This window comes from Megascapheus bottae, chromosome 28 (assembly GCF_031878675.1).
Source record: "Megascapheus bottae isolate mThoBot1 chromosome 28, mThoBot2.hap1, whole genome shotgun sequence".
Classification (NCBI taxonomy): domain Eukaryota; kingdom Metazoa; phylum Chordata; class Mammalia; order Rodentia; family Geomyidae; genus Megascapheus; species Megascapheus bottae.
In genome coordinates, this window is record NC_143536.1 from 8,588,413 (window position 1) to 8,605,263 (window position 16,851).

The following is a 16,851-nucleotide window of genomic DNA, read 5'->3' on the forward strand; positions in this document are numbered from 1 at the left end:
AAGGGTACAGTTCTGGCTTGGAGCACAAAGCAGCTCCATGACCGAGCCCAGGCCCAGAGTTCAAGCTCAGGACTGGCATAGATAAGCAAAAAAAAAAAAAAAAAAAAAAATACATCTCTATGTATTCATATACTTTTATTTCTCAGCTAGAATTTTTTCTTTTCTTCCTGCTTAATATAGCTTTGAACCCAGGTACCTGTGCCTCACACCTGTAGTCTTAAGCTACTGGGGTTCAAAGACAGCCCAGGCAGGAAAATCTGTAAGACTCTTTAATTAACCACCACTACAAAAAACAAACAACAACAACAACAAAAAAGAGAAAACAAACAAGCAGGAACAACAACAAAAAACAAGCAGAAGTGGCGCTCTGGCTCAAGTGAGAAGAGTACTAGTCTTGACAGAAGAAGCTAAGGGTAATACCTAGACTGTGTTCAAGCCCTGGTACAAGCACTTAAAAAAAGGTACACGTAGGTACACACACACACACACACACACACATCTTTCCATACTAGTATGCATAGATCAATCACATTCTTTAAAACAGCTGAACAACTTATACTAATCTGTGAGTGTTACCTATAGTGCTACAGTATGCATCTTTGTGTATACATACAGGCTAAATCCTCAGATGTGAAATAAAAGCAGTGAATGCATTTGTCATGATCCTTAGGAGACAAAAAGCCAGGATCCAAGCAATTTCTGTCTGGTGCTCTGAGAGCAAAGGCTCATGAGGGAGTTGTGGAAGTGACTGCATGCTAAGTCACATTTTCAACAATCTCAAGTAGCATACTAAAAGTTCCAGAAATGGTTTAGTGACCACTCAATTGAGTTGTTTAAAAGTCATTGTCAAAATGGCATGAAACATTTTTCCACAGTAATGTAAAAAAAGCCATGGCTGGCAAAGGAAATACTTGGTTCTTTTTTCTTCTTCCCTCACCCCAGGTTTTCTTTTTACACATTTTTAAAAAATATCCTGAAATGGTTCTGTTCCACTGGATACTAACCTCAGGAAGCTAGGAATTTGGTGACATATTCTCTCTAGCTAGGTGCCTTAGGAGAAGGGTTAGGTTTGAGAAATCAAATGAGCTCTGGCAACCCCTCCCCATGCTTCTTGTATCAGATGCAAAGCGTGGCCAAAGCTAGTATTAAGGCTGTCAGCTGAGGGCTGGAATTCACTCTGGTTGAGAGATGACGTCAGAACCAGACACTTCCATTAGGCAAGCCCAGGCCTCCCACACAGGAGAGTACCCACAGTCTCAGGGAGAGGAGCTGCCCGGGCATAGACCTCAGCCTTTCCCTACCACTACCAGTCCTTCCCTTGGTGAAATCATACGTAACTTCCAGCGACCAGTGCAGCTGCCAGTTCTGCAGAACCTCTCCCTGAACACCCCAACCTGGCTCGCCTGAGGGTGCTTACTTAGCTGCATCTCTGAAAAGCACTCAGCTGTTTACCTTTTAGTCCCTACTTTCCCCATTGGTCAAGAAATGGTCACATGGCCCGGCTCCGGGGTGGGGTGGGGGCCTGTAATCCTAGCTACTCAGAAGGCTGAGATCTGAGGATCTTGGTTCAAATCCAGCCTGGGCACGGAAAGTCCGTGAGACTCATCTCCAATTAACCTGGAAAACCAGAAAATGGCCCTGTGGCTCAAGTGGTAGAGCATCTTGAGCTGAAGAGCTCAGGGCCAGCGCCCAGGTTCCAAGTTCAAACCCCACGACCGACAAAAAAAAGGAAAAGAAATGGTCACACGGTAAGAGGTGAACCTCGAAATCTTGCCTTCTCCACGGAGGGAACACACACACAATTCAGGCTTTCTTCAGCCAGTTACTTAGGGGCACTTGACCTCTTTTAGGTGTATTATTTTGCCGGAAATGCAAAAGTAAACAAAGCCTGAGTGCTGCTCTCAGCGTTTCGTTTTCCATGGTCCAAGCCAATGTCTTGGCCTCGGTTTAGGGGTTGCCATCTCATTGCAAAGCTTGAGGCTATCTTTGCATATGAAACACGGTTTCAATTTGAACATTTTCTCCAGAGGCCTGGGTTTAAATAGCTGAGGTAATATCGCTGGTTTAGCAGAGAAGGCCTGAAGAAAGTTTAGGTCCAGATCCCCCCACCGGTCTGCCCACTCCCACACCTGGCAGGGCGGAGGGTGGGGCAAGCCGGCGCACCGCCCTCCGCAGGCCCCGCCCCCGACAGGCCCCGCCCCCGACAGGCCCCGCCCCCGCTCTCCATAGTTACGGCGCTGTGGAGGCGGCGGCCATCTTGGCGGCGGAGCGATGAACGGTTCGAACCCGAAGACTGCGGCCGCGGGATCGGCGACCGGGCCCGGAGGATTGGTGACTGGCAAGGAGGATAAAAAGAAGACAGGCGGAGGCGGCGTCCTGAACCGGCTTAAGTCGCGACGGCCGGCGCCCCATCCCGCGGCCGACAACAGCAGCGGGGCCGCGGTCACGGAGCAAGAGCTGTTGGCGCTGGACGCCATCCGGCCCGAGCACGTCCTGCGCCTCGGCCGGGTCACCGAGAGTGAGTGCCAGGCGGCCGCGCCGTCCCCCGCGCGCCCCGGGGGCCGCGAGCCCGCCGCCCGGCCTCCGCGGGGGCCGGGGCCTTCCCGCCCGCCGGGGCCCCCCCACCCCGCCGCACCCCACCCCGGCCCGGCCCGGCCCTCCGCCGCGGGCGCCCTCGGCTTCCCTGACCGGCCGTCTCCGCCCCTCCCCGGCCTCCTGGCCCCTCCCCGCCCGCCCGGGCCCCTTCCGCCTTTGGGTCCCCGGCGCTGCGCCTTTGTGTGCGAGCTGGGCTCGCCTTTCTCGGAAGCACTTGGATCCCGTTGTAACACTGCCGAACTAAAAGACGCTTCTGGGTGAAGTTTCAGAACCTCACAGAACATGGGAATCTGACTCTCGACAGTCTTTTCTAGCGAATTCAGAAATGTAATTCTTGTGTAAAAGGCAAACATTCTAACTCTTCCTTGATAGAAGGAGGCATTGGAAGAAATCTCTTATTCACTCCCTCTTGACTTCTTTCTGTTCCCTCCCAAGCCAAGCCCTGATTTGACACCCATTCTCTTGCTGTTTTCCCCCAGGAGCTCGCAGTCACCTGCGTAGGCTTGGCTTGTCCTGCCCACCCCTCCTACCCTGTAGACTTCTAACGCTGCGAGAAGGATGCCAGGGTGTCTGCTGAATCGCTTTTCTCAGCTCAGGGCTGCTCAGGTGTATGTCAGGTGGCTGGAGTTTGGGGAATGTGGGTCTTGGTTTAGCCTGTGCCAAATTGAATCCCCAACTTCTAAAATAGTTTATTTGGGATATACTGATAACCTTATTTTCCATCACTAATCACCCTGTAGGTTGAGACAGCCCTTTGTGTCTTTAGGGAGTCTTCAGTTTCATTCAAGTACATCTATTTCAGCCAAAAGCAGCTTCTGCAGCTTGTTTTCATTCATTCAAGCGTGTGAGTGTGTGCATGTGTGTATGTGTGTCCCTTGAGCTTTTTTGTTCAAGGCTGGCACTCTACCACTTGATCTACACTTGGACTTCTAGGTTGGTTGGTTTGTTTTGGTGCTCGTCCTGAGGCTTGAGCTCAGGGCCTGGACACTGTCTCTGAGCTTTTTTGCTCAAGGCTAGCACCCTACCACTTGATCCACAGCTCCATTTCTGCCTTTTTGGTGGTTAATTTGAGAACAAGGGTCTCATGGATGTTTTTACCCATGCCTCAAATCTCAACCTAAGATAACATGTGAGCCAGGGACACTTGGGCTTCATTTAGATTTTGAAAGCAAAGAATGGCCAGCACTTGACCTCTGATCTCATACTTGTTCTTCTTGTTCCTGATTCCAAAATGAGTTAAGTACTTGCAATGCCTGGCCATTAGCAGAGGGCTCTTGGGTCTCATTTGGGAGCTTGGGGATGGTGCTATTACCCCAAACCCTTGGTCAGAGATTGGCAATCTGAATTTTGTTAGTTTTCTTGACATCCCATTTCCTTCTGCAAGTTACTGAGTGCCCTCCCCAGTTGCAGAACCAGGGTCAGCCTGTTGTGCAGTTCCAGAATAGTCAGCAGCTTTCAAGTTTGCCATTTTACTGGGCATGAAACTGTTAGCCAGGCATGGTAATCCTAGCTACTCAGAGGAGGCTGACATCAGAGGATCGTGGTTCAAAGCCAGCCCGGGCACTAAAGTCCATGATACTCTTATCTCCAACACACGCGCGCGATGTGGCACGCTGTGGCTTAGGGGATAGGCTCTATCGCCTTGAGCTGAAGAGCTCAGGGACAACACCCAGGCCCAGAGTTCAAGTCCCACAACCAACAACAACAAAAAAACAAACATGAAACCATTAACACAAGCAAACAACCTAGGATAAAAGTCAAAAGGAGCCTGGAGTGTGGCCTAGAGGTAGAGTGCTGGACTAGCACATATGAATCCCTGGGTTCAATTCCTTGGTAATACACACACACACACACACACACACACACACACACAGACACACACACAAAAGCTGAAAGTGGTGCGGTGGCTCAAGTGGTAGAGTGCTAGACTTTAGAAAGCTCAAGGACAGTGCCCAGGCCCTGAGTTCAAGCCCCAGGACCAGCTCCCCCCCCCTCCAAAAAAAAAAAGTCAAAAGGAGACTGGAAATGTGGCTTAGTGGTAGAGTGCTTGCCTAATATGCATGAAGCCTGGGTTCGATTCCTCAGTACCACATAAACAAAAGGCTGGAAGTGTCAATGTGGCTCAAGTGGTAGAGCACTCATTTTGAGCACAGAGAGGCTCAGGGACAAAGCCCAAGCCCTAAGTTCAAGCCCCAGACTAGCCCCAAAAAAGTCACAAGAATGTTGTCATTTTATAGAGCAATGAATTAATTACTCAAGTTGTCCTAGGTGGTTCTTTGACCTTGTTGCCTGCATGTATGACTCATTGTGTGATTTTATGTAACTTACAAACCAAGAATGGTTTTCACATTTTTTAGTGGTTGAAAATAAAATTTAAAATCTCTTGACAGGTGCTTATTGTGTAAAATTCATAGTTCAATGTCCATAGTTATTATATTGGCTATGGTTCTAGTCATTTGCTTTTTGTCCACGCAGGCTTTGGGCAGCAGTGAGAGTTAGTATGATAGAGATCATGTGGCCACAAAGCCTAAATTATTTCTCATGTTTTTTCAAATAGTCAGCAAACAAGCATTGTATTACCTTTTAGAATGGTGTGTGTGTGTGTGTGTGTGTGTGTGTGTGTGTGTGTGTGTGTGTATGCATATGCATGCATGCCAGTGCTGGGGCTTGAACTTGGAGCCTCTGTGCTATCCCTGAACTTCTGTGCTCAAGGCTAGTGCTCTACCACTTTGAGCTACAGCTTTACTTTCAGTTTTCTGGTGGTTAGTTGGAGATAAGTCTCATGGACCTTACTGCCTGGGCTGGCTTTGAACTTCAGTCCTCAGATATCAGCCTCTTGAGTAACTAGGAAAACAGATATGAGCTACCAGCACTTGGATAGTATATTTGTTTTAAGATGGGTTTCTTGGGCTGGGAGCGAGGCCCAGTAGTAGAGCGCTTGCCTAGCATGCATGAAGCCCTGAGTTCGATTCCTCAGTACCACATACTCAGAAAAAGCAAGAAATGGAGCTGTGGCTCAAGTGGTAGAGCACTAGCCTTGAGCAAAATTTGTCCAAGGACAGTGCCCTGACCCTAAGTTCAAGCCCCAGGAATGGCAAAAAAAAAAAAGGTTTCTTTAAAAAATAAATCTTAAGGCCGGGAGTTTGGCCTAGTGGTAGAGTGCTTGCCTAGCATGCACGAAGACACGGGTTCAGTTCCTCGGTACTACATATACATAGAAAAAGCTGGAGATGGTGTTGTGGCTCAAGTGGTAGAGCTCTAGCCTTGAAAAAAATCTTAACGACAGTGCTTAGGCCCTGAGCTCAAGCCCAGGACCGGGGAATAAATAAATAAATCTTAGGTGGCTCATGCCTGTAATCCTAGCTACTCAGGAGGCTGAGATCTCAGGATCATGGCTCAAAGCCAGCTTGGGCGGAAAAGCCCAGGTGCTCTACTTTAAAACATCAAAAAAGGTGGAAGTAGAGCACTAATCTTGAGCAAGAAAGCTTAAGTACTGTGCCCAGGCCCTGAGCCCAAGCCCCCAGGACTGGCACCAAAAACTGAAACAAAACAAACAAAAAACACTTGAGAATTAAGTACATGATAATTTTGAGACATATTAATGATTTTCTCTCCTGTTTTCAGATTACTTGTGTAAACCGGAAGATAACGTCTATAGTATTGATTTTACTCGCTTCAAAATTCGAGATTTGGAGACAGGGACAGTGCTTTTTGAGATTGCCAAGCCTTGCGTTTCAGGTAGGTCTCAATGTTAAAGGGCTCACTTGACAGTGTGAGTGAAGTATTGGAAAGTCAAGTATTTAGTTGCCATTTCGTCTTGTTTCTTGTATTTCACTGTGTCCCACTTCTGTGACCTCTGTAACTTGGCCTGCAGGTGAGCTAGTTGGGAGCTCTGTCAAGAGACTGATATTTGTGAATGTCTACTCTGTGCTGGTCACTGTGCATCTTCCTTGCATATCACCTGTGTGATCTTCAACCCTCTGAGGAGTTACCTCCATTTTACAGAGAAGAAGCCAAGATCCACAAATTCCAAGTGATACTCTCCTGTGACGCTACACTGTTTCCTCCATCAGGAAAGGAATTATTGAAATTAAGCTATAGTGAGGACTATTCATTAAGTCTTGAAGCCTCTGGAAGGGGATAGTGAGCCTTTGCATCCGTCTTGCTCATCTCTCAGCAGTACTTTGGGTTACCCATTAGGTCTGGTTTGGAGGAGTGGTGTGTATGTGTACGCAACATTTTATTTTATCTTTTTAGACAAAGTCTTACTAGATTGGCCTCAAGGTCATGTTCCTCCTGCCTCAGCCTTCTGAAACACTGAAAGTACAAATGTATCCTTCCATGTTTGGCGTGGGTTGTTTTGTGTGCTGGTGGTAGGGCTTTAACTCAGGACCTTGTGTTCTCACTGAGCCTTTTTGCTTAAGGCTGGTATTCAAGACACTTGAGCCACAGCTCCATTTCTGTCTGTTCTTTTGGTGGTTAATTGGAGACAAGAGTCTCTCAGATTTTTCAGCCTGGGCTGGCTTTGAACTGTGATCCTCAGGTCTCAGTCTCCTGAGTAGCTAAGGAGGTACATGAGCACCTTGTTGTTGTTGTTGTGTGTTTTCCTAAAGATTTCAGATAACATCTTCTCCTAGCCTTAGGTGGTCAGAGATATTATGGCAGGGAATCCAAATGTTTCAATAGGGCAAGAATCAAAGATCACCATCTTAGGCACAAGGGATATACCAGATTATTTTGTGTGTGTGCCAGTCCTGGGCTTGAACTCAGGGGCCTGGGTGCTGTCTGAGCATTTGTGTTGAAGGCTAGTGCTCTACCACTGAATCACTGCTCATCCACTGCTCATTTCTGGCTGTTTGGGTAGTTAATTCAAGATAAGTGCCTTGTGGACTTAACTACCCAGGCTAGCTTCAAACTTAAATCCTCATGTCTCAGCTCCCTGAGTAGCTAGGATTTCAGGTGTGAGCCACCTGCTTGGCTTGCAAGGATTTTTTTTTTTTTGGGTCAGTCATGGGGCTTGAACTCTGGTCCTGGGCGTTGTCCCTGAGCTCTTCAGCTCAAGGCTACAGTCCTACCCCTTGAGCCATAGCCCCACTTCCAGTTTTCTAGAGATTATTTGGAGATGAGAGTCTCAGTTTCTTTAGTGTCCGGGCTGGCTTTGAATCCTGACCCTCAGATCTCAGCCTCCTGAGTAGCTAGGATTACAGACGTGAGCCACCATGCCTGGCAAGATTTTTTTTTTCATATCACTTGTGAGCAGGAAGCTCTCCTCTATAGCCTTGTCTTTTAGCTCCGTGACTTCCCGCTGCTGCTCTTGTTTCTGTGTTTTGTTTTGTTTTGTTTTTTGGCCAGTCCTGGGGCTTGAACTCAGGGATTGAGCACTGTCCTTGGACACTTTTTTTTCAAGACTAGCACCATGCCACTTGAGCCACAGCACCGCTTCCAGCTTTTTCTGTGTATGTGGTACCGAGGAATCGAACCCAGGGCTTCCTGCATGCTAGGCGAGCACTCTACCACTAACATGCTTGTCTACCATATGTCTACTTGGCTGTTTGGCTAGTTCAGAGCTTCATCATGAGACATAACACTTAACCACCTGCCATACCACCTGCCATACTCTGCCACCATCCCTTCCACCTCCATGTCTTCCATATCCTGTACATCCCCAACAGTTTTTGGAAGAACAGAACCATAAACTAGACAGGGTTCTTTAAATTAGCCTGGAGTAGCCACTTCCTGTGCTTGTGATGCAGTTCCAGTGTGATTCACTTCTGGTCAGACCACACAAGTCTTTGTGCCACATTACCGGAAATCTAGCGCCCTCTTCAGTTAGTTATTAGCAGCACGGGATGTTCTCCTTATCAACCATGATGGTCTATAATTGTAAGATCTTTTTTTTTTCCAGTAAAGTTTTTCTCATTTGATTTCTACTCAGTTATCCTGCATATTTTGTAATGTAGGTATTAATACCCTAGAGAAGACAAACGACTTTTCTGAACTGGAAGTATGAGGCTAAGTGACAGATACCCCACTTGAGTGGAGCTGTACGTTCAGCCCCCAGGACTGGAAAGGGGCAAAATTAAAAACTTCCCAGAGCAAGTCTCAGTTTAGGTCAGTTCCAAAGATAAGACTAGATCCCTGGACCTCCCCCTACCCTGTATCTGTGCTGACATGTCTAATACTGAACAAAGCACCAGAAAGCTTAAACTTATGAATAGTGTATTTATGTATTTGTGCCAGACTTGGGGCTTGAACCAGGGTACTATCTTTGAGCTTTTTTGCTCTGCCACTTGAACCATGGCTCCACTTTTGGCTTTTTGTCAGTTAATAGGGAAATAGAGTCCCACAGACTTTCCTGTCCAGGCTGGCTTTGAGCTTCGATCTTCAGATCTTAGCCTTCTGAGTAGGATTACAGGACAAGCTACTGCTGCCTGGCTTGGATACTTATCCTTGTATTGGGGTGGTTAGGTCAGGGCCATTTAGCTTTCTGGGTCTGGTGGTCTCAATTCTAAGGTACCATCCCAATACTTAGGGCAGTTCAAGGCCCCCAAGTCTGCTAAAGGTGTGTGGATTTGGATTAGACGTTGCGGTGCAAAACTGTCATCTCAGGTCAGCTACAGATACTGTAAAGTTTCTGGGGTTTTAGCCTCCCCAGCCTTCACAGTTAAGGATCTTGATTCACTCATATCCTGACATGGAATTACTGCCTTCCTGAAGTACTTGTTCTGGTGAATTTGTATCATATTGGTGGAGCCAAGGCTCTCAGCCTGTGAGTATGAACTTCCGTCAGTCAGGGATGTCACAGGCGGAGGTGTTGGATACTAAAGGCACGCATATTTAGCTTCATCCTGGAGAAAGGCCTGTCCTGGACACTGGAGACAGTAACTCCCATTTTCATCACCACAGTTCTCCAAGTTATTTTCCACATCTTTCATCCTTTGAGTTTAATAAAAACTAGACCAAAGCCCAACATATAGCTTGTGAACCTGCACGTTGGTTCACATCTGTTTTACCCTTTCCCAGGTGGCCAGAAGACTGGGCCTGGAATAGTCTGGAGTAGACACCAGTCCACAGGAGCACAGCTTCAAGGCTTGTCCATCATTGTCTTCAGCTGAAGTTACACGATTAGTTGTATACTAGTTGAAGGAATTTTTGCTTAGTGGCTGGTGCTTCCAGATTATCAACAGCAGACCTGGACTAAAAGATACAGACCATGTCGAGGCTAGCTACCCCGCTGTAGCCTGAGGCTTCTGTAGCATACTCCCAACCACCTAAATGGTACGCAGTGGTATACAATGGTGGCTTATGCTTAGGAGCAGGCTTCCAGTCAGATGATCCCATACTCAAGTCTCTGCATGTTACTTAACCTCTGTGAACTTGACTTCCCTCATCTTTGAAATGGGCCACAGTGAGGAGTCTGTGAAGCACTGGCACAGAGCCTGGCATAATGCACGTGCACAGTAAATAAGGGCTATGCTCTCATCGTGCTTTGTGAACTGGTGGTGCCCAGATGGCGTGCTCCAGGTTCCGTGTCCTCTTTCAGACCAGGAGGAGGACGAGGACGAGGGTGCAGAGGTGGACATCAGTGCAGGACGTTTCGTCCGCTATCAGTTCACACCAGCGTTTCTCCGCCTCCGGACAGTTGGTGCCACGTGAGTAGCATTATTTCCTGGAAGAGAGAATTCTACTTGGCCACGGGGAAGAATGGGCTCCGTTGGGTTTGCAGTTGGCTGTAGAGGAAAAGGGGGGCAGAATCGAGCTCACAGATATTTATTTTGCAGGGTGGAGTTCACAGTGGGAGACAAGCCTGTGTCAAATTTCCGAATGATTGAGCGGCACTATTTCCGGGAACGCTTACTGAAAAACTTTGACTTTGACTTCGGGTTCTGTATCCCCAGCAGTAGGAACACTTGTGAACATATCTATGAATTTCCACAGCTGTCTGAGGATGTCAGTACGTATCCCCTATACATTGTAGTTTCTGAAGCTAGAAGGAACAAACTTCAAAACCCACCTGGTCAGTGCCTGACTTTAAAGGGGGCAGTAGTGACAGCTCTGTTCCCAGCTATCTCCGCTACATGGGGGGAGGGAACAAAGGAAAGGGAGTGCCTGAGAGAATTCAAGAAGTCCTGGGCTTCAGCCAGATAAATCACCCCTCCTCTCCACTGTTAGGTTTTTTTATAGCCTGGTCATCGGCCTTCACTTTTTCCACAGAGTCATAAACAAACTTTAGATGCAGTAGAGTTGAAGGCCTGAAGACTAAGTCTCATTCCCTGCTGGGCACAATGTCGTGAGACAACCCATTAGAACAGATGAGGCAGGAACGAAGGGGCTCTTGCAGGTTTGGGAGCAGGAGGCTTAGGAGGAGTTGCATGGTTCATGCGGGCAGAACTAGGAGAGCTCCAGAGGGAAGAGACTACTGTGTAGCTAGGCAGGGGAAGGTGTGGACTGAGAGAGAAAGAAGGCATCATTAGTTCCCAGGACATGAGTGTAGCTAGCTCTTCGCAACCTTTGCTAGTCATTTGTGAAGAGTGCTTCAGAACACGGATGCGGATGCGAAGAGTGGCGGTTGGTTGTGATGTGGGGAAGGCTCCACATCCATTGTCCAGTTTCTCTGAATCCCAAGTCCCTAAAGTTGGCATGCTCCAAAACCAGTGTGACAATACTGCTCTCAGGTGAGGTGTGCACTGCCAGGGGTGGGAAGAATCTGCTTCTAGCTGGAGCCTCTCCTCCCAGTTGGCCTGGGCTACAGTGTAGGTAGTTGTAAGAAAAAGTTTACCCATGAAGCTAAATAAGCTAAAAGAGTTTGGAAGTTAATAATACGAACATAAACCAAGTAGTTTGGCCAGGATGGGTTGAAGGAACTTGAAAAATCAGCATTCCTTTTTGAGATCAGTGGTAAGCCTAAGAGCATTTTCCTGAGGAATCAAGATGGCCTGAGCAGTTAACTGATCAAATAGTGATTGCTAGTTCTTTTGCTCCAGTGTGGTGAAGAAGATCTGGCCAAATGGAGCCAAAATTAGATCCCAAGGCAGTCAGCCCTCTGACACAAGCACCCAGGGCTTCTTGCCTTTTCCCACACTTTCATGTTTAGAGTCCCCTTGGTGTCTAAGATGCCCTTAGGAAGTGGGCACAGTAAGGCACAGCTTTGGGTTTGCACTGAATGTTTAGAGGTGAGAAGCAAATCCGAAGCCAGGACTTGCTTGGGTTATTTGTAACGCACTTTGTGATGGCAAGAGGGAAAGTTCATTTCCCAGGACACTGACTGGAAGAATAACTGAGGAGGTGACTACACCCTCAAGGACTTTAAAGGCAAGGTGGAAGTCACTTTCAGGATTCTTTGGTCTCCTTGGATCTGGAGAATCGGTTCGCTTCATTCTGACCTCATTACTCTGGCAGGGCATCGTCACAAGTTCTGGAAGTGTTGATTTGATGAAATTTGGAGGGAATATTGTTTTTCCTACATTGCTGGAACACACACTTAACTTGCTTCTTATTTTTATTTTCTTCCCTTGACTTGCAGTTCGTCTGATGATCGAAAATCCTTATGAGACCCGTTCTGACAGCTTCTACTTTGTTGACAACAAGCTGATTATGCACAACAAGGCCGATTATGCCTATAATGGAGGCCAGTAACTGCTGAGGCAGTAGACAGCGGTCGCACTTTACTGTGGCCAGGTAGTCCTAGCACAAGAAGGGAATTGCAGCTGTTTGTCAACACCCATTGGAGTCTGGTCCAGGAAGCTATAGCCAGGGTGACAGTTTTCTGTGCTCCAAGAAAGTGCCAAGTAGCACTGTTTCTTCCCCAGGATTTCTCTTCCCTTTTCCTCCTGCCCCTTAGATCACAGAGCTATTATAGTAAAGGATTAGGAGAAGGCTCCTGGAATCTAGGTAAGAAGAGAAAGGTTTTGTTTCCATGTAGTTCTAGTTGTCTGCTGGTTATCCTGACAGGCTGTCTTCAGACATAACTGCCTGGCCCCTCTTCTGTGTACTTCCTCCACTTGCTTCAGGTGTGGCCATCCTTGGGGCTTGCCCTCAGCCTGCATATAGTCTTAGACCAAGACCAACTGGAAGAAACTTGAAAGCGGCTGGGGAGAAGGTGGTGCAAGAGCTGAGGCGCCAGGGATAGGAGATGCTGCCATACCGAAAGGCCTGTTTTGTGTAGAGGCTGCCTATCTGTGTGACTCCCAGAGTCCTCAGCCAGGCTGAGGCTTTAGCCTGGCAGTGCCTTTTTGTTCTCATTCCAGAGGACATAATGAGCTTGCTCTGCTCTGCTTCTCAGGGCTCTCAATTTTAGAACATCCCCTGAAGTAGAATGCGTCTGTCTTGATCATGGAACCTTCTGTCTCTTGACACCAGAGCAGGCCTCTTATATTTTGGATTTTTTATGTTTTTAGGCTGCTTTGGGGGATTTCTTACAAGATGTCACGGTGCCCCAGCACGTGTGACGTGTATGTAGAATTTTTAATAGTGTTAATTGCCTTCTTGGGTTAATCTGGCTCACATTGTTTGAAACGTATAGTTGTAGACCATCCGTTGTAAAGGGAGATGTAATGTTTGGTACAGATCAGCCTGGAGCATTGGCTCTGGATGGGGATTTGCCTACAACATCTGGCAGGTCAGATCTACTAGTAATGCATATTCTGATCCTTCATGCTGTGGGAAGTTGTTCCAGGTGTTTGGAGAGGCTGCAGCAGCCTATCGGAGTGATGTGTTCTCCGAACAGCTTCCTGTATTTCCTGTGGGCTGCTTATGTCCTTAGATGCTCGTTGGACAGATTTTCCCCTTCTCCGCTCCCTAGATTATCCATGTGATGGCTTTAAGTGCTGAACCCCGATGTCGTGACCCTCCCTGTGACCAAGGCTCTAATTATAGAGTGTCAGCAGGAAGGGAGCGGTGAGGCAGCTCAGTACCAGGGATGGGCCCCAACACACTTGGAAGGAAAGCTATGTGGGCCCAGGGAGGCTAGGCAGACACTTAGTCATGAAGCCCCTCTGCATTCTTCTAGGGCTTAGTGTCCAGTGTGTGGCCAGAAGATCAGAGGTGCCACGTGCTGGCAGCTTTGCTCACTGAGGGAGGGAGAGAAGAGGTAAGCATCCCATAGCTCCTTACCAGCAAACTGGTGAACCTTAGAACTGGAGTCAGCTCTAACCCAGGTGCCTTAAGTGTGGCTCTGCTCGTCTACAGCTGGGCAAGCCGCAGTGCCGTTGTTCCTCCTTGCCTGCAGACAGACATCAGTTCTTGCTCTTTCCTGTGGCTGCTCCAGTGGGATTTGTGTTCTTCCTTTGCATGCTCTCTTCTCTGTGGCAGAAGCTGAGTTGGGAATTCCTGCGATCTGATACACAATACTACCAAGAATATGCTTTCTGGAGCTGCCTCAAGCTGTTCTCAGGAGAGTGTGTCTTGAAGCTGCCCCAGGGCAGGGTGTGTGGTGTACACGAGTGGACTGCTTACTCACAGTGCTGACTGTTGCTAGGAAGAGCCCTTGTAGGATGGAGGAGGTGGGCACATGGGTGTGAGTGGTGCTGGGCTCATTCCTCCCCTGTGAGCTTGCCTTCATTGTCACTGAGACCGTTTCAAGGCCACCATGCCTGGCATCATGGGAATGTGCTATCCTCTGCTGCCCAAGGCCCAGAGGTCTTTGTCTGGACTCTGATGTCCTGTGTTCAGCTGCTTGGGAAATCTTGAGAAGCAGTTTTACCATTGGGTGTTGGCTGGGATGAGTTTGAAATCCAGGCTTTTGTGCCTAAATTAAGTGCTATTGTCTCAGAAAGTAACTGAACAATCAGTAGTTAAGTCAGGAGGCCATGTTGTCAAGATGACTGTTGGTAGCAGTTATCTTGTGGGTCCTATGACAGGAGGGAAAACCCACGCAGGCTGCTGGGCAGACCAGTAGCAGAGATGTCCTTCTGGAGGAGGCACATTCCAGCAGCCGGCAGCCCGCCTCCCTCCCTTCCCCTTTGCCTTGAAATCTAGAGAGGGTCTTCTCTCCTGTATAGCCTCTGGGCTCCACTGCCCTTCCAGCTTCTCCAAAGATGATCCTGGTTTCATTCTGTGTTTTAAACTGTAAGCGTAGGAAATAATGACTACACAGAGCTTGGAGCTTAAGTCATTTGTCATCCTGTGTTAACTCAGAGCTGTCATTAGAGAAAGCATTCTTCAGGGAATATACTTCCTAAGATTCCTTAGACTTGGGCATCTAACTTCCAGTGCCTGGGGACTGATTTGCAAATGTCCTGGGCTGAACATGACTGGAACCTGCCTCTGAACTGGATCTAAGAACACTGTGTCCAGGGTGTAAGCTGGATGAGGCCTGAGTGCGCTCGTTGTCTTGGGAGGCTCCTGCAGTGCTTTTTTTTTTTTTTTTTTCCTCCAGAAAATCACTTTCTTCTGGTGACCATTGTCACCATGACATCAGTGAGGTTTGGCTGAGTGTTCCCAGGATGGTGGGTGCTGCTGCACCTGCTCTGGGAACCTCGCCAGCCATCCTGTTACACACATTCCCTCGCCCTGGGCCATCTGGTGCAGGCCGAGCCACCCTTGTTTTACAGAGGATCATGTAAAGTCATTGAGATTGTGAAAGTCTATTTTTCTCTGTAAATCTATTTTTCATAAATATCAGAAGCACCAGTGACCTGATCTTCCACTCTCCCAGGATTCATATTCCAGTTTGTGTTGTCTCTGTGTCCAAAGGAAGCTAGGTGACTCTATTTGTATAAAATGTTATTTTGTCACAAGAGACAGTAATAAATGATTTTCACACAATATGTGTATCCTGTCTTGTCTCTTGATTGGGCCCCTCAAATTTCTGGAGTATAGGGGGTTGGGGAGGGTGTGCCCCAGTTTCTCTACATTTGGCTATTACATGGCCTTTCTGTTGAGTGAGCTAAGCTGGTTTCTAGGGTAATTTGGGAGCAGTATTGTGTTTTACATTTAATTCTTGGGGGGGAAGAGGGTCAGTCATGGGGCTTGAACTCAGTTCCTGGGCGCTGTCCCTGAGCTCTTTCACTCGAGGCTAGTGCTTACCCACTTTGAGACACTACTGTGAGTGTGTGTGTGTGTGTGTGTGTGTGTGTGTGTGTGTGCTGGTCATGGGGCTTGGATTCTGGGCCTCTACCCCTTGACCCACAGCACCACTTCCAGTTTTCTAGTGGTTAATTGGAGATAAGAGTCTCAGAGTCTTTAGTGCCTGTGCTGGCTTTGAACCTTGATCCTCAGATCTCAGCCTCCTGAGTTTTTTTCTAGTAATTAATTGGAGATAAGAGTCTTTTGGAGTCAGGTGCTAGTGGCTTACGCCTGTAATCCTAGCTATAAAGGAGGCTGAAATCTGAGGATCAAGGTTCAAACCCAACCTGGACAGACAAGTCTTGGAGACTCTTTATTTCCAATTAACCACCAGAAAATTGGAAGTGGTGTTGTGGCTCAAAATGTAGAGTACTTGTGTTGAGCTAAAGAGCTCGGGGACAGCTCCCAGGCCCAGAGTTCAAACCTACAACCCACAAAAAAAAAAAAAATTATATATATATATATATCATGGACTTTGCTGCCCCAGGTGGCTTTGAACTGTGATCCTCAGATTTTGGCCTTCTGAATAGGATTACATACATGAGCCACCAGGACCTTGCATGTTTGATATTTTTGTTGATATTTTGCCAGAGGACTTTGAGAATTGATAATTTACATTATTTCAAAGGTAGGTATCCTTATTAAAGTATACTCAACAGTAAAATTTACCTTAAGAGTAAAGTTTGGGTTCTAACAAGGTGCTAGTGATTCAGGCCTGTAATCTCAGGAGGCTGAGATCTGAGGATTGCAGTTCAAAACCAGCCCAGGAAGGACTAATACTTCCAACTAACTACCAAAGCCAGAGATGGATCTATGGCTCAAGTGGTAGAGCACTACCCTTGAGGGAAAACAACAACCAAAACACCCAGGCCCTGAGTTCAAGCCCCATGTGCCCATGTGCACTTGTGCACACACAGTACATTCTGGAGTCAGTTGTGGTTTAGCACACTGCCTGACACTCCGGAGACTGAGTCAGGAGGATCATAAATTGAAGTACAGTGAGACTCTATCAGAAAAAAAAAAGGAAGCACTGCTGGCTCTGATCTGTAATCCTAGCTGCTTGGGAAGCCAAGAACAGGAGGAATGCAGGTCTGGAGGTCAGCCTGAGCAGAAAAGCACAAAACCTCTCAGTAGTAGGGTGTGGTGGTGCTCACCTGCCATTCTAGCTTGTGGGAGGCTGAGATCAGAAAG

General features: G+C 47.5%; 1 protein-coding gene across 1 annotated transcript; it reads left to right on the top strand.

Annotated features, from left to right (window-relative positions):
* The first annotated feature begins 2,246 nt into the window (after positions 1-2,246).
* Positions 2,247-15,362, top strand: Unc119b (unc-119 lipid binding chaperone B). Its single transcript, XM_090320278.1, has 5 exons — positions 2,247-2,518; positions 6,220-6,333; positions 10,139-10,247; positions 10,377-10,549; positions 12,119-15,362. Exons 1-5 carry the CDS (start codon positions 2,272-2,274, stop codon positions 12,229-12,231), a joined length of 756 nt encoding a protein of 251 aa, XP_090176404.1. The 5' UTR covers positions 2,247-2,271; the 3' UTR covers positions 12,232-15,362.
* Positions 15,363-16,851: the final 1,489 nt, after the last annotated feature.